The sequence below is a fragment of the Ranitomeya variabilis genome, chromosome 4 (assembly GCF_051348905.1).
Source record: "Ranitomeya variabilis isolate aRanVar5 chromosome 4, aRanVar5.hap1, whole genome shotgun sequence".
In the NCBI taxonomy this organism is placed as follows: Eukaryota; Metazoa; Chordata; class Amphibia; order Anura; family Dendrobatidae; genus Ranitomeya; species Ranitomeya variabilis.
The window spans coordinates 359,895,175-359,915,578 of NC_135235.1; the positions used below are offsets into that span (position 1 = coordinate 359,895,175).

At 45.9% G+C, this 20,404-nt stretch overlaps 1 protein-coding gene across 2 annotated transcripts in view; it reads right to left on the reverse strand.

Annotated features, from left to right (window-relative positions):
• Window positions 1–20,404, reverse strand: part of LOC143764771 (3-beta-hydroxysteroid sulfotransferase-like) — a 321,966-nt gene that overhangs the window by 219,705 nt on the left and 81,857 nt on the right. For both annotated transcript variants that reach the window (XM_077250717.1, XM_077250718.1), the window contains exons 4-5: window positions 19,274–19,482; window positions 18,319–18,445 (exon numbers count right to left, since the gene is read on the reverse strand). In XM_077250717.1, coding sequence (XP_077106832.1) covers window positions 18,319–18,445; window positions 19,274–19,482 — 336 coding nt within the window. The remainder of the gene's footprint in view (window positions 1–18,318; window positions 18,446–19,273; window positions 19,483–20,404) is intronic.

Sequence of the window (20,404 nt, forward strand, 5' to 3'; positions counted from 1 at the left end):
GCACTCTTCCTACTATCGGATACCTTTTCAGGCATTGCACACTGAGCTACTTTAACCGGACGGCCACGCTGTCCTACAACTGGTTTTGGTTTTGCAACATGTTTTTGGCCAGATATGGGCCTGCCAGATGGAACCTGTTGCGATGTTGAGGACTGCTGCGGCTCCTCCTCCTCCGCTTCAGAGCTACTGCCGCCTGCACCCTTTTACCCCAATGGCTGCCAATCGGGGTCAACAACTGGGTCATCTATGACCTCCTCTTCTATGTCCTGTGCACCTTCCTCTGGGTCACCGTGTAAGCCGGTGATATAGCGTTCGTGACGGGGCTCCATAGTCTCATCGGGGTCAGATTCTGGATCAGTACACTGCAAGGCAAAGGTCAGATCTGAGTCAAAGGAACAGCATAATAATCTGGCTGTGGCTGTGCATCTGTGCACTCCATGTCCAATTCATCTTGTAATGGGCATGGCCTGTTAACAATTTCCCTTTCTAACCCAGGCACGGTATGTGTAAAGAGCTCCATGGAGTAACCAGTTGTGTCGCCTGACGCATCCTTCACTGTTGTTCTGGGTGAAGGACACAATGAAGCGACTTGTTCCTGACCAGGAGCATCCACTGACGACGCACTGCTCTGACATTTGGCACTTTCCGAGGTGGAGGCGAAAGAGCTAGAGGCAGAGTCAGCAATGAAAGCCAATACTTGTTCCTGCTGCTCTGGCTTCAAAAGCGGTTTTCCTACTCCCAGAAAAGGGAGCCTTCGAGGCCTTGTGTAGCCAGTAGTGTTGAGCGATACCGTCCGATACTTGAAAGTATCGGTATCGGAAAGTATCGGCCGATACCGTCACAGTATCGGAATCCAATCCGATACCGATACCCGATACCAATACAAGTCAATGGGACTCAAGTATCGGACGGTATCCCTGATGGTTCCCAGGGTCTGAAGGAGAGGAAACTCTCCTTCAGGCCCTGGGAACCATATAAATGTGTAAAAGAAAGAATTAAAATAAAAAATATCGCTATACTCACCTGTCCGACGCAGCCGGGACTTCAGCGAGGGAACCGGCAGCGTTGTTTGTTTAAAAATCGCGCTATTACTTGGTTACGTGAATTCCCGGCTTGTGATTGGTCAGGTCGGCCATGTTGCCGGGACGCGGACCAATCACAGCAAGCCGTGACGAAATTACGTCACGGCTTGCTGTGATTGGTCCGCGTCCCGGCAATATGGCCGCCCTGACCAATCACAAGCCGGGACGTCACGGGAGGCTGGACACGCGCTCATTTTAAAATGGGCGCGTGTCCAGCCTCCCGTGACGTCACGGCTTGTGATTGGTTGCGCCGCGATCAACCAATCACAAGCCGGGAGGCTGGACGCGCTCATTTTGAAATGGGCGCGTGTCCAGCCTCCCGTGACGTCACGGCTTGTGATTGGTTGCGCCGCGATCAACCAATCACAAGCCGGGAGGCTGGACGCGCTCATTTTGAAATGGGCGCGTGTCCAGCCTCCCGGCTTGTGATTGGTTGACCGCGACGCAACCAATCACAAGCCGTGACGTCACGGGAGGCTGGACACGCGCCCTTTTTAAAATGAGCGCGTTTCCAGCCTCCCGTGACGTCACGGCTTGTGATTGGTTAATGGCGGCCATGTTGCCGGGACGCGGACCAATCACAGCAAGCCGTGACGTATTTTCGTCACGGCTTGCTGTGATTGGTCCGCGGCCCGGCAACATGGCCGCCCTGACCAATCACAAGCCGGGACTTCGCGTAACCATGTAAAAGCGGGAATTTTAAACAAACAACGCTGCCGGTTCCTGCGCTGAGGTCCCGGCTGCGTCGGACAGGTGAGTATAGCGATATTTTTTATTTTAATTCTCTATTTTACACATTTTAACATTAATGTTGTTCCGATACCCGATACCCGATACCACAAGAGTATCGGAATCCCGGTATCGGAATTCCGATACAGCAAGTATCGGCCGATACCCGATACTTGCAGCATCGGAATGCTCAACACTAGTAGCCAGACGATGACGCTGGCTCAACAACTGGAGACTTAGGGGCTATATTGCTTTTCCCACGACCACCTGATGCTCCACGATCACCACCACTACCATCATTACCAGCTGGCAATGAACGCCCATGGCCACGACCTCTTCCGCCAGACTTCCTCATTCTTGGAAAAATGTTACCAAACTAACAACCGTTATGTGGTCCTGTAAAACCAGGTACAAGGTGTGCGTGAACGTGAATGTAAATCTCCCTTTTATATGTGTGGGAGAATGCAAGGAAAAATCAGGCCCACTGTATTACACTAGACAGTTTGATTGGCAGAAAGAGGCTGGCAGATATGACACTGACAGGACTGACGCAGATGCACACACTGGCAATAGAAATGTAACTTTTTTTGTGTGGGAGAATGCAGGGAAAAATCAGGCCCACTGTATCACACAACACAGTTTGATTAGCAGAAAGAGGCTGGCAGATATGGCACTAACAGGAGTGACGCAGATAAGAAAACTGGCAATAGAAATGTCCCTCTTTATGTGTGGGAGAATGCAGGGAAAAATCAGGCCCACTGTATGTTAGGAGTCGAGTTTCCTCTGCTGCACAGGGGGAATCTCGATCCGTCTCTGCGGCAGTCTCCCATTCTCCATCGGCCGCGGTGGATCCTGCTCAGTGGAGACGTCGGTCCCAGCTTCTCACTGAGTCTGATTCAGTGCAAAGGGTTATTGCTGCCTCTCCAGGCTCTACCATTGTACCTTGCACTGATCTACGGTGAACAGGCTTTCCTGGGACTAAGTCCTGCTTTGCACATACTGAGCATGCCCAGGATAAGATCTCTCACTGGAGATCAGGGGTCACATGTTCAGCTTCTGCAGCCAAGTCCATTGGTCCTTTCAGGAAGGTCCTATAGGTGCTAGGACTAAGTCCTGCTCTGCACACACTGAGCATGCCCAGGGCAAGATCTCTCAGTGGAGATCTAGGGTCACATGCTCAGGTATGGCAATCTCTCATTGGTCCTCTTCTTTAAGGTCTTGTATGTGCTGCAGCTATTTAAGGCAAGCATGGCCGCATGGCCATGCGCTGGTATCTTCATATGTTACATGCTTTGCGCCACTGTGGTCATTTGTGTGAATGTGTTCAGGGACCCGGCTGAAATAAGCCCCTAGAATGCTGGCACCCCCGGCGAGGAGTTTGTGTGTGAGAGTATTCAGGGACCCGGCTGAAATAAGCCTCTAGAATGCTGGCACCTCCGGCGAGGAGTGTTGTATGCATGAATGTGAAGGAACAGATGATTGGCCTCGGGGAGACCAAAACATCCAACACCGCGGAGACACCATCATGTGTTTCTCAACGCAGTGATCCAGAACACTGCCCCCATCCCTTATGGGAAATATGCAAATGCATGTAGGATAGCTGCGGAGACACCATCACGTGTTTCTCGACGCAAGCAGTGAATAGCCAGACCTTTCCCCGGGAGGGAACAACCACGGGAAGGGCAGCATCCTAATAGACAGATTCCTACTCCACACTGATGAGGGGCAAACACCCAGAAACAGCTGTCTGTGGATGGATACCATGCTTGGCATAGGTGGTTTTCCTTTATTGGATGCTGCCCTTCCCGTGGTTGTTCCCTCCCGGGGAAAGGTCTGGCTATTCACTGCTTGCGTCGAGAAACACGTGATGGTGTCTCCGCAGCTATCCTACATGCATTTGCATATTTCCCATAAGGGATGGGGGCAGTGTTCTGGATCACTGCGTTGAGAAACACGTGATGGTGTCTCCGCGTGTTGGATGTTTTGGTCTCCCCGAGGCCAATCATCTGTTCCTTCACAGCCTTTAACTAGGCACTGCTCCTAATAGCCAGATTCCTACTCCACACTGATGAGGGGCAAACACCCCGAAACAGCTGTCTGTGGATGGATACCATGCTTGGCATAGGTGGTTTTCCTTTATTGGATGCTGCCCTTCCCGTGGTTGTTCCCTCCCGGGGAAAGGTCTGGCTATTCACTGCTTGCGTCGAGAAACACGTGACGGTGTCTCCGCAGCTATCCTACATGCATTTGCATTTTTCCCATAAGGGATGGGGGCAGTGTTCTGGATCACTGCATTGAGAAACACGTGATGGTGTCTCCGCGGTGTTGGATGTTTTGGTCTCCCCGAGGCCAATCATCTGTTCCTTCACAGCCTTTAACTAGGCACTGCTCCTAATAGCCAGATTCCTACTCCACACTGATGAGGGGCAAACACCCCGAAACAGCTGTCTGTGGATGGATACCATGCTTGGCATAGGTGGTTTTCCTTTATTGGATGCTGCCCTTCCCGTGGTTGTTCCCTCCCGGGGAAAGGTCTGGCTATTCACTGCTTGCGTCGAGAAACACGTGATGGTGTCTCTGCAGCTATCCTACATGCATTTGCATATTTCCCATAAGGGATGGGGGCAGTGTTCTGGATCACTGCGTTGAGAAACACGTGATGGTGTCTCCGCGGTGTTGGATGTTTTGGTCTCCCCGAGGCCAATCATCTGTTCCTTCACAGCCTTTAACTAGGCACTGCTCCTAATAGCCAGATTCCTACTCCACACTGATGAGGGGCAAACACCCCGAAACAGCTGTCTGTGGATGGATACCATGCTTGGCATAGGTGGTTTTCCTTTATTGGATGCTGCCCTTCCCGTGGTTGTTCCCTCCCGGGGAAAGGTCTGGCTATTCACTGCTTGCGTCGAGAAACACGTGACAGTGTCTCCGCAGCTATCCTACATGCATTTGCATTTTTCCCATAAGGGATGGGGGCAGTGTTCTGGATCACTGCATTGAGAAACACGTGATGGTGTCTCCGCGGTGTTGGATGTTTTGGTCTCCCCGAGGCCAATCATCTGTTCCTTCACAGCCTTTAACTAGGCACTGCTCCTAATAGCCAGATTCCTACTCCACACTGATGAGCCCGGGGCAAACACCCCGAAACAGCTGTCTGTGGATGGATACCATGCTTGGCATAGGTGGTTTTCCTTTATTGGATGCTGCCCTTCCCGTGGTTGTTCCCTCCCGGGGAAAGGTCTGGCTATTCACTGCTTGCGTCGAGAAACACGTGATGGTGTCTCTGCAGCTATCCTACATGCATTTGCATATTTCCCATAAGGGATGGGGGCAGTGTTCTGGATCACTGCGTTGAGAAACACGTGATGGTGTCTCCGCGGTGTTGGATGTTTTGGTCTCCCCGAGGCCAATCATCTGTTCCTTCACAGCCTTTAACTAGGCACTGCTCCTAATAGCCAGATTCCTACTCCACACTGATGAGCCCGGGGCAAACACCCCGAAACAGCTGTCTGTGGATGGATACCATGCTTGGCATAGGTGGTTTTCCTTTATTGGATGCTGCCCTTCCCGTGGTTGTTCCCTCCCGGGGAAAGGTCTGGCTATTCACTGCTTGCGTCGAGAAACACGTGATGGTGTCTCTGCAGCTATCCTACATGCATTTGCATATTTCCCATAAGGGATGGGGGCAGTGTTCTGGATCACTGCGTTGAGAAACACGTGATGGTGTCTCCGCGGTGTTGGATGTTTTGGTCTCCCCGAGGCCAATCATCTGTTCCTTCACAGCCTTTAACTAGGCACTGCTCCTAATAGCCAGATTCCTACTCCACACTGATGAGGGGCAAACACCCCGAAACAGCTGTCTGTGGATGGATACCATGCTTGGCATAGGTGGTTTTCCTTTATTGGATGCTGCCCTTCCCGTGGTTGTTCCCTCCCGGGGAAAGGTCTGGCTATTCACTGCTTGCGTCGAGAAACACGTGATGGTGTCTCCGCAGCTATCCTACTTGTATGCATGAATGACCATTGACTGCTCTCGTCTGGGTAGTTAGCCTGTGTCTCTGTGAGAGTTAACAGGGCACAGAGCTTTGCTTTCTCAGCCACTCTGTGAAGCTAACAGAGCTGGTTATTACCGCCATATTGCGCCGCCATCCACTTAGCAGCAGGATATTCCTGCACAGTGGATCCCGGGTTGTGAACGCACCAATCACCTCAATAAATATATTCGGTGCATTCCGCAAACCCTAACACTGTATTACACTACACTGTTTTATTGGCAGAAAGAGGCTGGCAGATATGACACTGACAGGACTGACGCAGATGCACACACTGGCAATAGAAATGTATCTTTTTGTGTGGGAGAATGCAGGGAAAAATCAGGCCCACTGTATTACACTACACTGTTTGATTGGCAGAAAGAGGCTGGCAGATATGGCACTAACAGGAGTGATGCAGATAAAAACACTGGCAATAGAAATGTCCCTCTTTATGTATGGGAGAATGCAGTGAAAAATCAGGCCCACTGTATTACACTACACTGTTTGATTGGCAGAAAGAGGCTGGCAGATATGGCACTAACAGGAGTGACGCAGATAAACACACTGGCAATAAAAATGTCCCTCTTTATGTGTGGGAGAATGCAGGGAAAAATCAGGCCCACTGTATTACAGTAGACAGTTTGGCAGAAAGAGGCTGGTAGATATGGCACTAACCAGACTGACGCAGATGCACACACTGGCAATAGAAATGTCCCTCTTTATATGTGGGAAAATTCAGGGAAAAATCAGGCCCACTGTATTACACAACACAGTTTGATTAGCAGAAAGAGGCTGGCAGATATGGCACTAACAGGAGTGATGCAGATAAAAACACTGGCAATAGAAATGTCCTTCTTTATGTGTGGGACAATGCAGTGAAAAATCAGGCCCACTGCATTACACTACACTGTTTGATTGGCAGAAAGAGGCTGGCAGATATGGCACTAACAGGAGTGATGCAGATAAACACACTGGCAATAAAAATGTCCCTCTTTATGTGTGGGAGAATGCAGGGAAAAATCAGGCCCACTGTATTACAGTAGACAGTTTGATTGGCAGAAAAAGGCTGGCAGATATGGCACTAACCGGACTGACACAGATGCACACACTGGCAATCAAAATGTCCCTCTTTATGTGTGGGAGAATGCAGGGAAAAATCAGGCCCACTGTATTACAGTAGACAGTTTGATTGGCAGAAAGAGGCTAGCAGATATGGCACTAACCGGACTGACGCAGATGCACACACTGGCAATAGAAATGTAACTTTTTTTGTGTGGGTGAATGCAGGGAAAAATCAGGCCCACTGTATTACACTACACTGTTTGATTGGCAGAAAGAGGCTGGCAGATATGGCACTAACAGGAGTGACGCAGATAAAAACAATGGCAATAGAAATGTCCCTCTTTATGTGTGGGAAAATGCAGTGAAAAATCAGGCCCACTGTATTACACTATACTGTTTGATTGGCAGAAAGAGGCTGGCAGATATGACACTGACAGGACTGATGCAGATGCACACACTGGCAATAGAAATGTAACTTTTTTTGTGTGGGAGAATGCCGGGAAAAATCAGGCACACTGTATTACACTACACTGTTTGATTGGCAGAAAGAGGCTGACAGATATGCCACTAACAGGAGTGACGCAGATAAACACACTGGCAATAAAAATGTCCCTCTTTATGTGTGGGAGAATGCAGGGAAAAATCAGGCCCACTGTATTACAGTAGACAGTTTGATTGGCAGAAAGAGGCTGGCAGATATGGCACTAACAGGAGTGATGCAGATAAACACACTGGCAATAAAAATGTCCCTCTCTATGTGTGGGAGAATGCAGGGAAAAATCAGGCCCACTGTATTACAGTAGACAGTTTGATTGGCAGAAAAAGGCTGGCAGATATGGCACTAACCGGACTGACACAGATGCACACACTGGCAATCAAAATGTCCCTCTTTATGTGTGGGAGAATGCAGGGAAAAATCAGGCCCACTGTATTACACAACACAGTTTGATTAGCAGAAAGAGGCTGGCAGATATGGCACTAACAGGAGTGACGCAGATAAAAACAATGGCAATAGAAATGTCCCTCTTTATGTGTGGGAAAATGCAGTGAAAAATCAGGCCCACTGTATTACACTATACTGTTTGATTGGCAGAAAGAGGCTGGCAGATATGACACTGACAGGACTGATGCAGATGCACACACTGGCAATAGAAATGTAACTTTTTTTGTGTGGGAGAATGCCGGGAAAAATCAGGCACACTGTATTACACTACACTGTTTGATTGGCAGAAAGAGGCTGACAGATATGCCACTAACAGGAGTGACGCAGATAAACACACTGGCAATAAAAATGTCCCTCTTTATGTGTGGGAGAATGCAGGGAAAAATCAGGCCCACTGTATTACAGTAGACAGTTTGATTGGCAGAAAGAGGCTAGCAGATATGGCACTAACCGGACTGACGCAGATGCACACACTGGCAATAGAAATGTAACTTTTTTTGTGTGGGTGAATGCAGGGAAAAATCAGGCCCACTGTATTACACTACACTGTTTGATTGGCAGAAAGAGGCTGGCAGATATGGCACTAACAGGAGTGACGCAGATAAAAACAATGGCAATAGAAATGTCCCTCTTTATGTGTGGGAAAATGCAGTGAAAAATCAGGCCCACTGTATTACACTACACTGTTTGATTGGCAGAAAGAAGCTGGCAGATATGGCACCAACCGGACTGACGCAGATGCACACACTGGTGTTATGATCCGGTGACCCTGGAGCCGCATGAGACTATCTCTGGAGTAGGTGGTACCTGTACTGACCGCAAACCCTAAACTGACACCGCAACTAGAAGTAGCCGTGGGGTGTACCTAACACGGCCTAGACACCTCGACACAGCCGGAGGACTAAATACCCCTAAAGAGGGAAATGGGAATTCTATCTGGCCTCAGAGAAGAACCCCAAAGGATAGGCAGCCCCCCACAAATATTGACTGTGAGTTTAAGAGGAAAGACGAATGCAGGCAGAAAACAGGATTTAGCAAAAGAGGCACTTCTAGCTAAATAGAAAAGGATAGGAAAGAATTCTAAGCGGTCAGTATTAAAACCCTAAAAATATCCACAGCAGATAATAAAAATATTCTACATCTAACTAAAGACATAGAATGTATATCTGCATCTCCAGATAATCCAGCATGACAGAAAAATCCAAACAAAGTCTAAGCTGGACAAAAACACAATAAATTGCACTGAACTGTAAAGCACACTGCATGTGTGCCACAGAGACAAAAAAACAGACACTTATTTTAGCTGAATTGACAGCAGGGCATGAGGAGCCAGAGAGAGATGCAATCCCTCCAAGAACAATGGACAACTGGCAGGGACTCATGGATCCTGCACACCTAAATACCTAATAGAGCTGCAATCAGCAGAAACACCTGCCAAGGATTACAACCCAAAGACAACTGCACTACTATCAACAACCACCGGAGAGAGCCCAAGAGCAGAATTCACAACACACTGGCATTAGAAATGTCCCTCTTTATGTGTGGGAAAATCCAGGGAAAAATCAGGCCCACTGTATTACACAACACAGTTTGATTGGCAGAAAGAGGCTGGCAGATATGGCACTAACATGAGTGACACAGATAAAAACACTGGCAATAGAAATGTCCCTTTTTTTGGGTGGGAGAATGCAGTGAAAAATGAGGCCCACTGTATTACACTACACTGTTTGATTGGCAGAAAGAGGCTGGCAGATATGGCACTAACAGGAGTGACGCAGATAAAAACACTGGCAATAGAAATGTCCCTCTTTATGTGTGGGAGAATCCAGGGAAAAATCAGGCCCACTGTATTACACAACACAGTTTGATTAGCAGAAAGAGGCTGGCAGATATGGCACTAACAGGAGTGACGCAGATAAAAACACTGGCAATAGAAATGTCCCTCTTTATGTGTGGGAGAATGCAGTGAAAAATCAGGCCCACTGTATTACACTACACTGTTTGATTGGCAGAAAGAGGCTGGCAGATATGGCACTAATATGAGTGACGCAGATAAAAACACTGGCAATACAAATGTCCCTCTTTATGTGTGGGAGAATGCAGGGAAAAATCAGGCCCACTGTATTACACAACACAGTTTGATTAGCAGAAATAGGCTGGCAGATATGGCACTAGCCGGACTGACGCAGATGTACACACTGGCAATAGAAATGTCCCTCTTTTTTTTTGATATGGGAGACAAGGGATTGAATCAGGCCCACTATATCACGGTATAGTTCCTGCAGCACAAAATGACTGACAGATACCACAGACAGCACTCGCACAGATGCACAGGTTTGGCAAGATTATTCTCCCTTTATTTTAATTTTTTGGGGGGATATGTGAGACAAGTGATTTAATCTGGCCCACTGTTATACAGTAGGTTTTCTGTGGAAGAAAAAAAAACAAATGCCACACACAGGACTGTCACTAATGCAGATTTGCCAGTCTTAATCTCCCACTTTTATTTTTTTTTCTGGGAGAATTGTGAAGAAATCAGGCCCACTGTTGTACAGTAGGTTTTCTGTGGAAGAAAAAAATAACAAATGCCACACACAGGACTGTCACTAATGCAGATTTGCCAGTCTTAATCTCCCACTTTTATTTTTTTTTCTGGGAGAATTGTGAAGAAATCAGGCCCACTGTTAGACAGTAGGTTTTCTGTGGCAGAAAAAACAAAAAAAGATGCCACACATAGGACTGGCACTAATGCAGATTTGCCAATCTTAATCTCCCACATTTATTTTTTTTTCTGGGAGAATTGTGAAGAAATCAGGCCCACTGTTAGACAGTAGGTTTTCTGTGGCAGAAAACAAAGACAGATGCCACACACAGGACTGGCACTGATGCAGATTTGACAATCTTAATCTCCCACTTTTATTTTTTTTCTGGGAGAATTGTGAATAAATCTGGGCCACTGTATTAGAGTGTATTTTCTGTGGCAAAAAGTGGCTTGAAGAGATATAACAAAAAAAAAAAGGGGACTGTACTACAATTACTATCTCCCTACAGTTATCTCAGAAAAGTATGTCAGGCAGCAATAAAAAGGACTGCTGCACACAAAAGTCAAAAGTATGGACAAACAAACAAGATAGCTGTGCAGAAAGGAAGGAGCAACAGGATTTGTGCTTTGAAAAAAGCAGTTGGTTTGCACAGCGGCATACACATAGCAATGCAGCTATCAGGGAGCCTTTTAACCTACAGAGCTGTTGCACAGAAATCGAGCCTCCACTGTCCCAAAAAGAAAAGGTGGTGTTGGACAGTGGAAATCGCTACAGCACAAGCGGTTTGGGGGTTAATTTACCCTGCCTAACGCTATCCCTGCTTCTGATGAAGCGGCAGCAACCTCTCCCTATGCTCAGATCAGCAGCAGTAACATGGCGGTCGGCGGGAACGCCCCTTTATAGCCCCTGTGACGCCGCAGAAAGCAAGCCAATCACTGCCATGCCCTTCTCTAAGATGGTGGGGACCAGGACCTATGTCATCATGCTGCCCACACTCTGCGTGCACCTTCATTGGCTGAGAAATGGCACTTTAAGTGTCATAGGAAACGCAACTTTGGCACGAAGATCGTGTACCGCATGGCCGATCCCACGCTGGGATCGGGTCAGGTTTCATGAAACCCGACTTTGCCAAAAGTCGGCGACTTATGAAAATGACCGATCCGTTTCGCTCAACCCTAACCCCCACAAATGGGGTATTAGCGTACTCAGGACAACTTTTGTGATCCAATTTCTCCGGATACCCTTAGAAAAATAAAAGATTGCGGGCTAAAAGATCATTGTGGGAAAAAAATGATTTTTCATTTTTACAGCTCTACATTATATACTTCTGTGAAGCACTTGGTGGTTGAAAGTGCTCACCACACATCTAGATAAGTTCCTTATGGGTCTACTTTCCAAAATGGTGTCACTTATGGGGGGTTTCCACTGTTTAGACACTTCAGGGGCTCTCCAAATGTGACATGGCGTCCGATCTCAATTCCAGCCAATTTTGCATTGAAAAGTCAAACAACGCTCCTTCCCTTCCGAGCTCTGCCATGAGCCCAAACAGTGGTTTACTCCCACATATGGGGTATCGTTGTACTCAGAACAAATTGTGCAACAACTCTTATAGTCTAATTTCTCCTGTTACCCTTGGTAAAATAAAACAAATTGGATGTGAAGTAACATCTTTTGTGAAAAAAAATTAAACGTTCATTTTTTTTTTAAACATTCCAAAAATTGCTGTGAAGCACCTGAAGGGTTAATAAACTTCTTGAATGTGGTGTCGAGCACCTTGGGGGGTGCAGTTTTTATAATGGTGTCACTTTTAAGTATTTTCTATCATATAGACCCTCAAAGTGACTTCAAATGTGATGTGGTCCTTAAAAAAAAGTGTTGTAAAAATGAGAAATCGCTGGTCAAATTTTAACCCTTATAACTTAAAAAAAAAAACCCATTTTGTTCCAAAATTGTGCTGATGTAAAGTAGACATGTGGAAAAGGTTACTTATTAAGCATTTTGTGTGACATATCTCTGTGATTTAAGGGCATGAAAATTCAAATTTGAAAAATTGCAAATTTTTCTAAATTTTCACCAAATTTCCATTTTTTTCACAAATAAACGCAAGTCATATCAAGAAATGTTATCACTACCATGAAGTACAATATGTCACAAGAAAACATTGTCAGAATCACTGGGATCACTATAAGCGTTCCAGAGTTATTACCTCATAAAGGGACAGGGGTCAGAATTATAAAAATTAGCCCGATCATTAACATGCAAACCTCCCTTGGGGGTAAAGGGGTTAAAATTGTATGTAAAATAAGACTCTGGTTTTAGTTGTCGGGAGCATTATATGTCAGATGTAAGCAATACCACTGAAGTTAGTGTTTAGCTGCAGCGGTCATGTGGAGGTTTGTCATGTGATTGCTGCAGTAAACTAAGCAATAATGAATGGATCCTTCAAAGCAGTAGTACTGGCGCTGTGAGAGATGCAAACGTATGGGTGATTGTTTTGCCAATTTTTTTAAATCCTAGACAACCATTTTCAAGGTGTAATCTGGGACTTTTATATGGATGGCTTATTCTTACATGGATGGCTTTTCTTAGGATAGGTGATCAATATCTGCGACACCAGGCATGCCTGCTGATCAGCTATCTCTGGTGCGGGCAGGAACCTGATGTGCTGAATTGCAGAAAAAACTACATGGCTTTGTCAACTGCATAGTGGCCACCGCTGGGTGCTGCATATTAGCTCCCTATTGATTCAAATATGGGGCAGATATGCAGTTCCTGTCCAGGGCCAATATGCAGTTGATAGAGCTGTGCTGTTTACCCACACCAATCAGATATTGATAACTTATATTAAGTACTAGATGGTGGCCCAATTCTAACGCATCGGGTATTCTAGAATATGTATGCGTAGTGTATAGCACAGCCCACGTAGTATATTGCGCAGCCCATGCAGTACATTGCGCAGCCCAAGCAGTACATTGCACAGCCCACGCAGTACATTGCGCAGCCCACGCAGTACATTGCGCAGCCCATGCAGTACATTGCGCAGCCCACGCAGTACATTGCGCAGCCAACGCAGTACATTGCGCAGCCAACGCAGTACATTGCGCAGCCCACGTAGTACATTGCGCAGCTTACGTAGTACATTGCGCAGCCCATGTAGTATATTGCGCAGCCCACGTTGTATATTGTGCAGCCCACGTAGTACATTGCGCAGCCCACGTTGTACATTGCGCAGCCCATGTTGTACATTGCGCAGCCCACGTTGTACATTGCGCAGCCCACGTTGTATATTGCGCAGCCCACGTTGTATATTGTGCAGCCCATGTTGTATATTGCGCAGCCCACTGTAATAATTATAGGGGATAACTCAGGAGACTCTTTGCGTGGAACAAGACAACTACAGGACACAGTTTTATAAGTGGTAAAGTCTATATTATCACACGGTGATTCAAACAGGTGCAGAGAGAAACTCAAGTCCACAACACTTGGTGCAAATAATAAACGCAGCTTAGCAGTCTATAGGAAACTTCAGAGTAAAAAAATCCAATCAAACAGAAAGTCTATGAAGCACAGTTATTCTTGAGGATACTTGACATGAATAAATCCTTGTCTTAGTCCAGGCACAGATAGATATGCTTATTAGGCAGTTCAAATCATATCTTAGCTCAACCAGGGAGGCCTGGTTAATAGTCTCAGGTTATTGCAAAGCAGCAACAGCTTACATGTCCAGCAAATACAGATGGAAGTAAACACGAGCAGCAGATGAAGGAGGATTACTGGAAACTTGTGTATGCAGCAGGAACTCAGAGCAGAGTAGCAGGATCACCACACAGGTACACAGGAGCAGGTGTATAGCCAGGGAGTAATCAGAGGTCAGGAGCTGGATGCAAGGCAGAATACTCTAGCACAGACTGAAGGCTGGGGTGGAGTTTTATAGCAGGAAGACACAGTGAACATGAGACCAAAGACGCCATCTTGGAAAAGGGCAGTAATGCACAAAAGGTAAAAATGTTCAGAGTCCTGACACCCACGTTGTATATTGCGCAGTCCACGTAGTATATTGCGCAGCCACGTAATATATAGCACCGCCCATGTAGTATATTGCCCAGCCCATGTAGTATATTGCCCAGCCACGCAGTATATAGTACAGCCCATGTAGTATATTGCCCAGACACATAGTATATTGCACAGCCCATGTAGTATGTTGCCCAGCCACGTAGTATACAGCACAGCCCAGGTAGTATATTGCTCAGCCACATAGTATATTGCCCAGCCACGTAGTATATTGCCCAGCCCATGTAGTATATTGCCCAGCCCATGTAGTATATTGCCCAGTTACATAGTATATTGCCCAGCCACGTAGTATATTGCAAAGCCCACGTAGTATATAGCACAGCCCACGTAGTATATTGCCCAGCCACGTAGTATATTGGCCAGCCCATGTAGTATATTGCCCAGCCCATGTAGTATATTGCCCAGCTACGTAGTATATTGCCCAGCCACGTAGTATATTGCACAGCCCATGTAGTATATTGCCCAGCCCATGTAGTATATTGCCCAGTTACGTAGTATATTGCCCAGCCACGTAGTATATTGCACAGCCCACGTAGTATATAGCACAGCCCATGTAGTATATTGCCCAGCCACATAGTATATTGCCCAGCCACATAGTATATTGGCCAGCCCATGTAGTATATTGCCCAGCCCATGTAGTATGTTGCCCAGCCACATAGTATATAGCAGAGCCCATGTAGTATATTGCCCAGCCACGTAGTATATTGCCCAGCCCATGTAGTATATTGCCCAGCCCACGTAGTATAAAGCAATGTGGGCATCATATCCCTGTTAAAAAAAAGAAATAAAATAAAAAATAGTTATATACTCACCTTCCGGAGCCCCCGGATCCAAGTGAAGCAGTTACCGACGCTGCTCGTGCGCTCCGGTCTCAAGAGTGCATTGCAGTCTCACGAGATGATGACGTAGCCGTCTCGCGAGACCGCTACGTCATCATCTCGCGAGATCGCAGCATGGACCGGTTACCGGAGCGTTGCGAGCGGGAAAGGCCTGTTGTCGATCCGGGGGCCGACGGACGGTGAGTATATAACGATTTATTTTTTTTTATTACTTTTAACATTAGATCGTTTTACTATTCATGCTGCATAGGCAGCATGAATAGTAAAAAGTTGGTCACACAGGGTTAATAGCAGTGGTAACAGAGTGCATTACACCGCGGCATAACGCGGTCCACTACCGCTGCCATTAACCCTGTGTGAGGGCTGACTGGAGCGGAGTATGGAGCGGGCGCCGGGCACTGACTGTGGGGAGTAAGGAGCGGCCATTTTTCCGCCGGACTGTGCCCGTCGCTGATTGGTCATGGCTGTTTTGCCTGTCATGGCTGCCGCGACCAATCAGCGAATGAATATCCCTGACAGAAAGGACAGACAGAAAGACGGAAGTGACCCTTAGACAATTATGTAGTAGATAGGCAGTAACTATAAAAGTCCTGGACAACCCCTTTCTTCCTTCTTCTGTTAAGGGCTTAAACATAGTATTGTCATTAACTGTTTGGATTATTTAGGGGGTAATATTTATATGATATCATTATGACTTTTCTCAGATCCTGGAAATTTATTCAAGCCAATTATACCATAATGCAGACAAGGTAACACTGTATAGCTATTTAGATGGGCTGTTTAAAACTCTAGAACAGCTAAGAGGCAAGCACATTTGGTACCAATTTGATTTTCCATATATTTCTCATTATTTGAGTAAAAAAAATACCAACATGGTGTTAAACAGAAAATAACGTACTGTGTACTTGATAATGTATAAGGTATAATTGGTGTGCACTCAGTCAATTTGCAGGGTGAGGTGCAGGTGTCACGGACAGGAGAGTCCCCGTATAAGTAAAATTTAGAAGACACCGCGCACTCTTAATAGATTTTTATGCAAATTGTGCAAAATTTATTCAATATAACACTACACGTTAGTGACACATGGGAGCAATGTACAATTATAGGATAAGCGACCACTTGTAGTAACAATTAATTGACGTTTCGGCTCTCCTGAGCCTTACTCATAATATCGCTTAGTGAAGCAATGGTAGGTACACATAGCGAATTACTTGCTTACAGGTATAAGTGGTGCTATGGGCAGATAAGGCGGTGTGTGACCAGTCGTGGTATGCTGCCCTGTGTGCTGAACCTGGGGTGGTTATCTTGTAAAGCGGCGCTCCCGCGCCCTGCAGATGCCAGCGTCCATCTGGCATCTGCAGGGCGCGGGAGCGCCGCTTTACAAGATAACCACCCCAGGTTCAGCACACAGGGCAGCATACCACGACTGGTCACACACCGCCTTATCTGCCAATAGCACCACTTATACCTGTAAGCAAGTAATTCGCTATGTGTACCTACCATTGCTTCACTAAGCGATATTATGAATAAGGCTCAGGAGAGCCGAAACGTCAATTAATTGTTACTACAAGTGGTCGCTTATCCTATAATTGTACATTGCTCCCATGTGTCACTAACGTGTAGTGTTATATTGAATAAATTTAGCACAATTTGCATAAAAATCTATTAAGAGTGTGCGGTGTCTTCTAAATTTTACTTGATAATGTATACATCCGCTATTTTTCCTCTGAGATCAGCGATTAGCAATCATTGTCCATTCTGCTGGACAGGAAAAGACTCTGTACAGCTTGTTCTGCTTATACAACTGTCAGCTTAGGCTACGTGCACACTTGCGTACCGGGGCTTTGCGGATGGCTGTGTACTCCCTCCCTGAGGCTCCGCCCACTTCTGCACTTCTTCCATTTAGGTCCGCTTACTTCTGCACGTGTCCTGCGTACCTATTTTCAACATTGTGTACGTAGGACATGTGTATGGATGCGGATGCATCGTTTTGACACACCCACTGACCGCAGGAAATTGAGTTGATGCATCCACATACATCCGCGTGTCCTGTGTACCCAATGTTAAAGATAGGTACGCAGGTGCATGCAGAAGAAGGCGGACTTAAACGGAAGTGCAGAAGTGTGCGGAGCTTCAGGGAGGAGGTACGCAGCCATCCGCAAAGCCCCGGTATGCAAGTGTTCACGTAGCCTTATTGAGGGAGCAGGTAACAGCTGCTGCCTTTAGAAGTATATAGTGAAGAAATATGTCACAAATTTACAGTGACAGAGGCGTCTAGAACACGTCCAGAAGACTCATGCATGGATTAGACGCACTTCACCATCATATTAAATGGTGCAGGTTTCTGCTATCAGGGTATGGGTTCCATAAATTCAGTTGAGAGTCTCTGAATATTTCCTGCTTTGATTATTTCAATTGTTCAGTTTTGGACACTCCTCACTGCTATATATACTCTCCTCTGGCAATCAGAATTGCCAGAGTTAGTTTTATACTGCCTGGTGTGGAGTTGGAGGTGTTTGTTGAGAAGGCTTTTGAAGTCTTGTTCTAAATACGGTTGCTTGGCGAACTGTCTGAGTGCATACCCTCATCCTCTCCCAATTTGTTTTTCCTTCCTTTACTTCCCAGTTTTCCCACTCTGTTTGTCAATGCATATTTGTATGATTGGTATTTCATTTATTCCTGTATGTCTTACCTTGTTAGTCTGGTTTGTGTATTCTTATATTCAACTGCTCTCCACTTCCCTGGGAAGGGGACAGATAAGGGCTGATTCAAGAGCTAAGGAAGGTACATGGCCCCACCATCTTCACCATTAGAAGTAATCATGGCAGCAGGGATAGCTAGGGCTCCCCTAAACTTAGGGGATAGTGAAGGAGCTCCTATCAAATGGATAATTAACTACAGTCTCTTGACAAAATATGTGGGGATGGAGGGAACAGTTGCTGTGCTAAAGGAATACCTGGAGGCTAATGTTCACCTTAAAAGAAAGGACAATGACAAATTTATTGATATACTTACTGTCTTTGCTTAGAAACAAAGAGACAAAATCCTGAAAATCTTCCCTGCTTTCCAAAAATTGTGCAATCTTGGAGAAGTAATAAAGGGAAACACATACATCTTTAGGATTCCTTATGGTGTAGATTACCTAATGCACAAACAAATAAAAAGATTCTGGATTTAGAAATTCTTGCAATGATAAAAAGCAAAGTTGCCATTTAACTGTAAGGAAGTGTATGGGAAAGAAAAAGGGCACTGTTTTTGAAGAAATAGAACAAAAATATTTTTGTAATGTTTGGGTTTTGATCTAGGAAAATCAGTAATACTTCTCCAAAGGACACATTTTATTTTACGGAGACATATTGCCCTCATATAGGACAATGTAGACTGAAAGAGATTTTAACCTCCGTTGTCTTATACGCTTAAAATTCACTTCCTGAAACACCAGCTAAAATGTAAATAAAATACCTCTATCCTAGCATAGTACATTTTCTACGCCTATACAATATCTTAGTCCATGAAGTGTTTTTTGATAAAAAGCATTAGCGTGCAAAAGCGCTTAAAGGGAACCTGTCACCTGAATTTGACGGGACCAGTTTTGGGTCATATGGGCGGGGTTTTCGGGTGTTTGATTCACCCTTTCCTTACCCGCTGGCTGCATGCTGGCCGCAATATTGGATTTAAGTTCATTCTCTGTCCTCCGGAGTACACGCCTGCGCAAGGCAATATTGACTTGCGCTGGCGTGTACTCCGGAGGACAGAGAATGAACTTCAATTCAATATTGCGGCCAGCATGCAGCCAGCGGGTAAGGAAAGGGTGAATCAAACACCCGAAAACCCCGCCCATATGACCCAAAACTGGTCCCGCCAAATTCAGGTGACAGGTTCCCTTTAAGATCCGTAGGTGTAGTGAAAAAAAAGAGACCTCCTTGTGGACGCCTCTGATGTGCATTGTATCACAATATTCATTACAAACCTTGGCTTTGGATTTAGCAAATGATTGTGGAAACAGATGGAAAGGAAGATGTGTTGTAATAAGTCGAGGTGATGGTCTGTTCTCAATCAGGGCTCGTCCACCATGCTGTTCAATCCAAGGCACTCGATCCCAGCTATAAGTTGTTTTTACTGGTGTAGGATCTCCATTGCTGTAGATGAGAGAGAGGATTTCTTGTAGCCATGTGGTGCCTAGAATATAATATGCATGTCTTTTTCAATTTATTTGATTTAAAAGTTATGTAGATAGAATGAATGAATGACAAACGCACTTATGATCCTAAGGGTATGTTTCCACATTCAGGAAACGCTGCTTGTTTGACGCTGCGCAGCGCTGCAGCGTCAAACAAGCAGCGTCCAGATGTTCCTGCATCGTGGAGGGGATTTGATGAAATCCTGTCTCCACTATGCGTGGAAACCCGCACGCGGCGGCCCTGCGACTCCGGACATGCTGCGCGTCTTTTCAGATCGCAGCATGCCCGTACACCTTGCGGGGACGCAGCGTCCCCGCAAGGCATATCACAGGGCCCTATGGGACAGAGCGATCATCCCGGATGTGAAGAGTTAACACATCCGGCATGATCGCGTCCCATTAAGGGGGCGGGGCTTAGCGCCGAGCGGCTTCGCCGCTGCGGCGATACCGCCGCCCATCCGTCCCGTGGAGACATACCCTAACAGTACATTTTTGAACTGTGATAAAGAACGCAAGTGAGCGTTCAAAATGAGTCTTTCTTCCTTTGCCCTGTCTATGCAACCTTTGTAATTTTTGTAGTTTTTAATGGACTTAAAATAAAGAAAGAACTATTTTATCAGACGCTGGAACTACAATTTTTTTTCTTTGAGCATATTATCTGGTGTGGATCCACCTGGTTCCCATACAAGCTGGACTTCAAGTACTAGGTGAGCTGGCTTTCTTTTTACTACATGTGAACAGTTGGAATACCCTGGCAGTGGGTACTTACACCTCAATGATTATCATTTCGACATAAGCCTATAAACTCACTTTAGCTACCAGTGTTCCAGCACCAATATTTTCTGAATCTCTAGTGAATCAAAATTAAAAAAAAAAAAAAAAAAAATTGGTCACCTCCAATAATTAAATTCCTGTTCTAGA